The following is a 9,266-nucleotide window of genomic DNA, read 5'->3' on the forward strand; positions in this document are numbered from 1 at the left end:
TTTCCCCATATTGATCAAAATTTGTTTAAATTGTGGTATTGTGCATTTGTCTGCATATTAGGATACCAAGCCCCATATTTTCTTTATCAAGAAACAGCCTAATTGTTCCTTCTGCCGGTTATTTGTGATAGGTTCTCAATGTTATAATCTTTGGCCTCGTCTTTTAGGTTGTGGACAGAAGCTAAATTTTCGTAAGATAATGAAAACAGTTTCTGCAATTTAAGTAGAGGAATCATTCTTGTAAGCAAACTATACAAAACAAAAAAACAAGTGTGCAACTCCAACAATCCCTAGTACAAGTTCAGTCATCATATGGGATTTGAGAAGAGCTCAGCATTGAATAAACGTGGATGATTTCTCTGCCTTTCAATCTCAAGAAAAAGAAATCAATTGACCAAACAGCCATCAAATTTATTGTGATAGAAATATGCATAGCACCTTAACACTAAATTATCCATTTCAACTCATCAGATTTTTTATGTTAGCCATCGTGATTGTATCTCCCAATATGGACATCATCAGGCTCAGCTTGGCACAAGAAAGTTTCAACACCACCACTTGTTTAGATAAAGAGAGGGACTCACTTCTCAGCTTCAAACGAGGGCTCCAAGATCCAGTAGGCAGGCTTTCTTCCTGGACTGGTGTTGATTGCTGCCGATGGAGTGGCATCAAATGCAGCATGTTAGGAAATGTCATCAAGCTCGACCTACACAATACATTTCCATCTACCACTTCCAGAAGGTCATGTTTCGGTGGTGAGATAAACTCTTCTTTGCTTGAGTTAGAGTATTTAGGTTATCTTGACCTCAGCTTGAACTGCTTTGAGGGACTTATAATCCCCGAATTCTTTGGAATGTTCAAGAATTTGAGATATTTAAATCTCTCTTTCTCGTCATTTGGGGGGGAAATTCCACCTCATCTTGGAAATTTATCTAGCTTGCAACATCTAGATCTTAATACAAATGATTTTGTAACTCCAATATCATACATTTTATCTTCCAAACGCTTGCAATGGCTCTCGGGTCTTATTTCCATAAAATATCTCAATCTGGGAAATGTTAACCTACTCGGCCAAGGGTCAGAGTTGTTTAAAGCAGTCAATATGCTTCCTTTTCTTGAAGAGTTACACTTGCATTCCTGTGACCTTGATAATCTCCCACTTTCACTTTCATATGTCAACTTGACATTGCTTTCTGTCCTTGACCTCTCAAATAACGAAATTCAGTCTTCAATACCAAACTGGATTTCTAATCTCACGAGTCTTACAAAACTAGATCTTAGCAATGACTACTACAATCTCAATGGAAATATTCCTAGAGAATGTGGGAACAAGGACTCTAAAGAAAATCTTGATCCTCAACTATACTATGGAATAGAAGGTCAAATACCAGGATCCTTGGGACATCTTTGTGGTCTAAAAGTATTAAACCTCTCGGGAAATCTTTTAACAGGTAAACTAGATGAATTTTTTGACAGCTTTACCACAGTTTGTCCCAACAACAGCTTGGTATCCTTAAGTCTGAGCGGCAACCAGTTAACAGGGGCCTTGCCAAGCTCACTGGGGAAACTCAAGTATCTGAAACAACTCCATATTAGTCATAACTGTTTATGGGGGTCTGTTCCAGAATCTATAGGAAACTTATCATTCTTGCAGGAATTGGATGTTTCCCTCAATGAGATGAACGGAACTATTCCAAGAACATTAGGGCAACTTTCAAAGATCACTGTTCTGAATTTTGAAAACAACCACTGGCAAGGTGTTATAACAGAAGACCATATCATGAATCTCACAAGATTGTGATATTTATATGTCAGCACAGACAGAGCCAGACCATTGGTTTTCAATTTTACAACTGAATGGAATCCCCCTTTCAGGCTCTTGTCTCTGGAGCTACATAACTGTATAGTGGGTCCTATATTTCCTGCTTGGATTCGTGTACAAAGTGAACTCAACAATGTGATCCTTCAAAATGCAGGAATTGAAGATACCATACCAGAGGAATGGTTCTTTAATATATCATCCCAGGTCACCTTCCTGGACCTGTCTGATAACAGTATGAAGGGGAAGCTGCCACAGAAGTTAAAATTTCAAGAACTTAAACATGTTGACTTGAGGAGAAATCACTTTGAGGGATCGCTGCCACAGGGGTTTACCAATGCCATATACGTTTTTCTTCAACAAAATTTATTCTCAGGTCCTATCCCGGACAATATCAGTGAAATGACACAACTGACAATTCTTGATGTTTCCAAGAACCATCTAACTGGTATGATCCCATCAACTATTTGTACAATGACAGCTTTGGAAGTTCTATCTTTAAGGGAAAATCAGTTCTCTGGACAGCTACCACACTGTTGGGGTGATATTCAACTGATAAGGGCTCTTGATATAGCAAGCAATAACTTATCTGGTCAAATCCCAAGTTCAATTGGCGTCCTATCTTTTCTGGAAATATTGAGTTTAAGCAGCAATAGTCTGAGTGGAGAGATTCCGTCGTCTCTTCAGAATTGCAAGTCCCTGCAGAGCCTAGACCTTGGAGATAACAATTTGTCAGGGACCCTACCACTGTGGATAGGAAATGATTCAGTCAGGTTATGGATCCTACTACTGAGATCTAACAAGCTCCGAGGACCCATCCCTAAAAAATGGTGCAATATATCAACTCTTCATATCCTAGATCTGGCCGAGAACAGTGTATCAGGAGTTATTCCAAGCTGTTTGGGAAATCTGAACTCACTTACAAATACTAAAAATAACTGGATGACTAGAGCCAGCTGGGATTTTAACGAGCAAATGATTATGGTGACGAAAGGAAGAGAAATGGAATATAGCAGCACTCTGGGGTTGGTCAAAATCATAAATCTTTCCAGCAATAATTTAACAGGTGAAATACCACTTGGAATAACAAACCTTACAGCACTGGGAACCTTAAACCTTTCAAGGAACTATCTTACAGGAAGCATCCCGAATGAAATTGGAAACATGAGATGGTTGGAAACACTTGATCTGTCTAACAACCAACTTTCAGGACCTATTCCAGACAGCATTTCATTGCTGCATTCTTTGAGTCACTTCAATGTATCACACAACAATTTGGTTGGGAGGATACCAGTGGGAAATCAAATGCAGACGCTCACTGATGCGTCTATTTTTCAAGGCAATCCTTTATTATGTGGGAAGCCTCTTCAGTCAAAGTGCCCTGGTTCTGACGTCGGTTCTGATGTTCCCACTATGCAATCTCCAGATGATGACTTTCAAAGTGAGCTGGAAAATCTGTTGTTCTACTGCTGTGGGTATGTTTTTGGTATATGTGGTGTTTGGTGCACTCTATGGAAGAAAGATGCATGGGGAAAAGCATACTTCGGCTTTTTTAAGTTAGTTTAACACCATTATCTCATCTACATATGGAATTTTAGTGAACTATATAAGCATCATGTCCCGGAATAAACTTTTTGCCCCCTTCAATAGTGTAAGCCAGAGACATCATTGGTTACGCAACACGTCCCTTATGAAGCATCAGAGTTAGGTTGAGTGATATGACTAGCATGTTTAGGAATGATCGTGAAAGTTTAGTTGAATTGTTAAATAAATAAATTTACGTTATTATTTTTGTCCCAAATCAGATAATTTGTTTTTACAATTCCCGAAGTTTTAATCGTTGGATCATCCTAAAATTTTAATCATGTGTATCTAAATTTTTGAACAGTGGAGGTCATATTTGAAGTTCCATAAATCGATTTTTTGATTGTTCTCAGAGTTATAATTTGCTCTTAGTTTATTCTTTCCATCATTGTTGATATTTTAATTTGGGTAATTTGATTGATTTTGTAGTATTCTATTATTTGGATGTTACAATTGTAATATTTGAATTATCTGTTTTAAATTTAATATTAGTTTTGGATTTGCAACCAAAATTGAAATTGGTTTTAGATTTGCTTTAAGATTTGATTTTGGATTTCAGATTTGATTTTGGACTTCAAATTTGATTTTGGACTGGAATTGGTTATTTGAGTTTGGGTTTGATTTCAGGTTTGGTTTCTTGATTGCATTTGATACAGTTTGGATATTAAATTTGATATAGTTGGAATTTGGTGTTGAATTTGTATTCAACTTTGTTTTTCATTTGGTTTTAGGGTATATTTGGGATTGCTGCAACAGTTTTTTTTTGCTGAAAAACAGCTAAAAAACTGTTTGGTAAAATTTAAGAGGTGCTTTTCTGAAAAGTGTTTTTGGCGTAAAAACTGCTGTTAGAGAAAGTAAGGTCCCCCATGCTTTTCCAAAAAACTGTTTTTCAGTTTTTGCGGGAAGCAGATGCTGATTTTAACATCAAACCTCATCAAAAATTTTATTTTTAAAATTTTTATATCAAAACATATACATATTAAAATTATTACGAAATAGTCATCTGATTTTTCCTACAACACTTTTTTCACCAGCACTTTTTCTAACAGCACAACAATTTTTAACAGCAATCTCAAACGGAGCCTTAGGGGGGTGTATTCAATTTGGATTTTGAAGGATTTTTATGGATTTTGAAAATCATGGGGTATTCAATTTGGATTTTAAATAATCCTTTAAAATCTGAAGCTATTCAACAAGGATTGGAAAAAGTCTTTTAAAATCCGAGTGTATTCAATTTAGATTTTAAAAAGTCAATCAAAATTTGGTAGTATTCAATTTGGATTTTTAAAAATCCATCAAAATTTGATGATATTCAAAAGTCCATGGATTTTCTTTTATTTAGAAAAGTTGTGGATTTTGATGGATTTGCTAGTACATTTTTAATATTTTGAAATCTCTTCAAAATACATGAGATTTTGATGGATTTTTGAAAAACTCCAAAAAATCTGCAAGACTCTACATGATTTTTGGATCAACTCCATCAAAATCCACGAACAATTAAAATCAACGAAAATATTTTAAAATCTATAGATTATTAACAATTCTTTAAAATCTAAAATGAATACACCCCTCTTAGTTTAGTTTTCAACAATATCTTGACATGTATGTCTCATCGTCAACATGTTTTTTTGTCAACTGGTACTTCCAATATGTTTTATTCTCTATGGATTTTGGATTCAGGTACATCTCATCATGTCTCCGTATTTGTCGTCTTTCGTTTCATTTTCTAATGATTCATCTTTATCCATCATGACTGGTGACAGTACTTCTATGTCGTTAGAAGTAGACCCGATAAATTTTTTACACGACACGAAAATACGACACAAAACTTTCTGCTAATTGTTCGGTTTTGTGGCGTAACTTTTCTATTCTGAGTTCTGATTAGTGAATAGTTCCTATATGTTATTTGTAATCTTAGGTAAAATAGATTTACAGGATAACACCAGTTGTGTAGTTGCAGTGCGATGTTAATTTGATTTTTATTTAGTGTTTTTTATTGTTCCTTTTTCTTTTCCATCTGGTCTATTTTCTTTTATTATTAGAAATTTACTACACTCGATAATGTGTTCAAGTTTAAAGGCTAAAAGATTGTGGAAAAGTTTACGAGGGACTCACTTGAAAAAGATCGAAATTGTAGCTTCTCAAGCATGTCTATTAGGACTAAACAAAATAAATCCAATTTTGAAATTCCTGAAATATTATTAGTAATTTGAGATCATTGATCCTTAGACCAGATGGTCTTTATAAATTAGACCAAATGTTCAAGTTTATGTCAGTTTATGTACTTTGGTGAGGTCTTCAGTACAACCATCTTTATTATCAAGTTTATGTCTATATTCTTCAATTTGTTTTTGATGTTGAATAAACAAATAAGTGCATCACTTTATTAGAATAATAAATTAAAACTATAGTGGTGTTTTGACAATCCACAAGACCAAACAGTCGACAAAATATATATTTGTCAAACTAAATATGTACAGGGGCACCCATTTTTGATAATTCGTATGATGTCTAGAAGTTCTTCTTCGCCCCATGTCTCTAATCCATCCCATTTATGGCATATTAAGAATTACTTATGATTTTACTGGAGACTGGATTGCAGGCCCTGCAGAATGCACTGTGATGTGCTATATTCTTTTTGCAATATTCATGTGCTAATAATTATTTTGCCTTTATTAAAGGAATGAAGTTCTTCTGGAGTTCCGGAGAGTGGATATACGAGCTATGGAATGAAGACTATGAAGACTATCACACGAATTTATCTTTATATTTATGTGCCTCTCGCTTCTGTTTAAACTTTAAACCAGAACAAGGATGTAATTTTTTAAAATTTCGTGTACTTATCTGTGAACCAGTTCGTGTTTCTACTTTGTGTACATTTCATGCTTTCGTTTATTCGTATATCAGGTAATTTCGTTTCATTTTCGTGTAAACGGATAGGTACAAAAAAATTGTGTACATCAGTTCGTGCCATATCCAACTGTTTAATAACCGTGTCATTTTTGGGTCAGCTGACTGGGTACATGAATAGAAGTCGTGTCATTTCTATTTCTACCCGTGAAGTACACGAAAGTACAAAACACAAAACTATACCACACGAATGAGTAATTTTTATTCTAACTTCTACCATGGGATGGTCGTTTAGGTCATGTTTCTCAATCTCGTTTACAGTTTTTAGTTTCAACAGGAGCCCTGGGACAACTAAAAGCTCATGTTATTTCTGACTGTAGTGGTTGTAAAGCAGCAAAATTTGATGTTTTACCTTTTCATAAGAATGTTATTTGCTGCTTTACCTTTTCATAAGAGTGTTACGTATTCTCTTGCTTCATTTGATATTGTGCATTCTGATGTGCGGGACTTGCTTTTATGCCTACAAAAGGAGGATCAACTTCATTTATTGATGATTTCACTGGGTATACGTGGATTTATCTTATGAAGCATATGTCTGATTTTCTGAATATTTTTAAAGATTTTAGAGCTCATATAAAACCTCAATATAAAACTTTCATTAAATATTTTGGTTGTGATTTGGGAGGTGAATACAGCTATAAAGATTTTTGTCACTTTCTTGCTTCCGATGGGATCATATGTCAAAACTCATGTACTTGCACTCCTCAACATAATGGTGTTGCTGAAAGAACATTTTCATCTTGTTAAAACAACTTGCTCATTTTTGTTGTCGGCTGATGTTTCAAGTGTATTTTAGGGTGAAACACTTCTTACTGTTGTTTATGTGATTAACCGAATTCCAACTGCTCAAAATTCTGGTTTGTGCCTGATTATGCTACAATGTGTGTCTTTGGTTGTACCTTCTTTTTTCTCAAACCTCATATTGAGCATAGTAAATTTTCTGTTAAGTTTGATTTATGTATGTTTTTGGGCTACGGTGTTAGCCAGAATGGGTATCGTTGTTTTGACCCGGTTAGTGGAAAATTGTATGTTTCTCAACATGTTTACTTTTTAGAGCATATTCTAATTTTTTATGTTCCTGCTAGTTTACATCATATGACACAGGAAGACCTTATTTGTATTGATCCTTTTGACACGAACATTAAGGATGTTTCAACCATAAATTATAATTCTATTCCGAAGAAATCTATATCTCAAACTCCCATATTTCCACCGACTTCTATATCTACATCTCAAAATCCAACATCTTCACATGCTTCTACAACCAGTCAATCATCACCGGAGATTTTGTATTCTCCTCCCACTCAATCGTCTATCAAAATTTCAACTTCTCCGCCAGTTCGGCAGTCTATTCGCATACATAAGTCCACCCAACTGCTTGATTTTACTTATTCATCTTATTATCTATCATTTGCTTCATTCGTTAATTATGTTCACCATTTGTCTAAGCCTGCATCATATAGAGAGGTTGTTCATGATCCTCTATGACAGAATGCTATGACTGAGGAACTTACTGCTTTACATCAAACTCATACAGAGGATTTAGTTCTATTACCGCAAGGAAAAATGCAATTGGTTGTCATTGGGTATATAAAAATAAGACAAAATCTGATGGATCCATTGAGCGCTATAAGGCTCAACTTATTGCTAAAGGTTCCTCTCAAGAGTATGGCTTGGACTATGAAAAGACTTTTGCGCCTATTGCAAAGATGAAGACTATTCATACTTTGATTACAGTGGCTTCTGTTCGTAAGTGGAAAATATTTCAGATGGATGTTAAGAATGCATTCTTGTATGGTGATCTTCACAAGGAAGTTTATATGACACATCATCCCGGTCTTCCGCATCAACCGGGTTATGTTTGTAGACTTCGTAAATCTATTATGGTCTTTCTCAATCATCTCATTGTTGGTTTGAGAAGTTTTCTACTATACTTTATTCACTTTATTTTTGTAACGCCCCCAAATCCGGGGTCAAGAAATTTGGTCGTCACTATAAAACTTCAACCCAAATTAACCTGTTTAATCGATAAACAAATGCCAGCGGAAGATATTTATCATTTATGACCCCAAACTAATCCAAGATCTTTTAAGGTTACAGTTCTAGAAACAAGATATCCAAATTCCACAAATAAATTTTTCACTTTCTTTTAAAACTCTTTTCAACAAATTCCAACTCACAATTAAACCCACTAGTATAACTTCGAAATGAAGTATACTAGGCCCAAATAAAATACACAACTATAATATAATCTAATATAAATAACTTTATACAATAAAACTTACACTAGTCCGCAAACCCTGGACCAACCACCTTCCCAAAAGCTTATTCTTTGCTTCCTTTAATTACGCAGCTAAACAGCTCAAGCTAGTCCTCACTGGAGGTTAAATTTGAAAACAGGCAAGTATGAGCGAAAGAAATGCTCAGCAAGTTCATCATAATATATATATGGTTGTTTTGATATAAAACCGACATTTGCATTAGAGCAGAACATTTAAAATCATAGTTGCTGAATCATAAAATTTTAGTTGAGGAATCCCAGATTTAATTCCTTAATTGTATTCAAAACCAATTTGATATTTTTGAGCGAGATGATTCAGCAATACTTTGAATCTTGACGAGAATAAAACTCGTAAAACAGTGTTTACGGAAATACCGTAAACCACAATAACATGAAACAATGATCATGGAATGAATCATAAACTTTACTTAAAACCGAACTCTTGAAATTAATACTTATTTTGCTGTCATATCAAATTAGATATCAATACGAACTTTGATGCTCACAACATCCCATACTGAAGTCAACATCAATCATCTATACTAACACCACCTTTGATATTTAACAACAACGTAAGTATCAGCATAAATCAAAATCTGAATCAAAACTGCATTTTACCATTATTCCAAAACATAAACAGTTGATAAATCATTTATTCTATGGATATAAAAA

At 34.6% G+C, this 9,266-nt stretch overlaps 2 protein-coding genes across 2 annotated transcripts; both read left to right on the forward strand.

Moving 5' to 3' along the window:
* The first annotated feature begins 508 nt into the window (after positions 1-508).
* Positions 509-2,208, forward strand: LOC141673914 (receptor-like protein EIX1). Its single transcript, XM_074480641.1, has one exon. It carries the CDS (start codon positions 509-511, stop codon positions 1,799-1,801), a length of 1,293 nt encoding a protein of 430 aa, XP_074336742.1. The 3' UTR covers positions 1,802-2,208.
* Positions 2,057-3,612, forward strand: LOC141673915 (uncharacterized). Its single transcript, XM_074480642.1, has one exon. It carries the CDS (start codon positions 2,057-2,059, stop codon positions 3,383-3,385), a length of 1,329 nt encoding a protein of 442 aa, XP_074336743.1. The 3' UTR covers positions 3,386-3,612.
* The last annotated feature ends 5,654 nt before the right edge of the window (positions 3,613-9,266 follow it).

This window comes from Apium graveolens, chromosome 7 (assembly GCF_009905375.1).
Source record: "Apium graveolens cultivar Ventura chromosome 7, ASM990537v1, whole genome shotgun sequence".
In the NCBI taxonomy this organism is placed as follows: Eukaryota; Viridiplantae; Streptophyta; class Magnoliopsida; order Apiales; family Apiaceae; genus Apium; species Apium graveolens.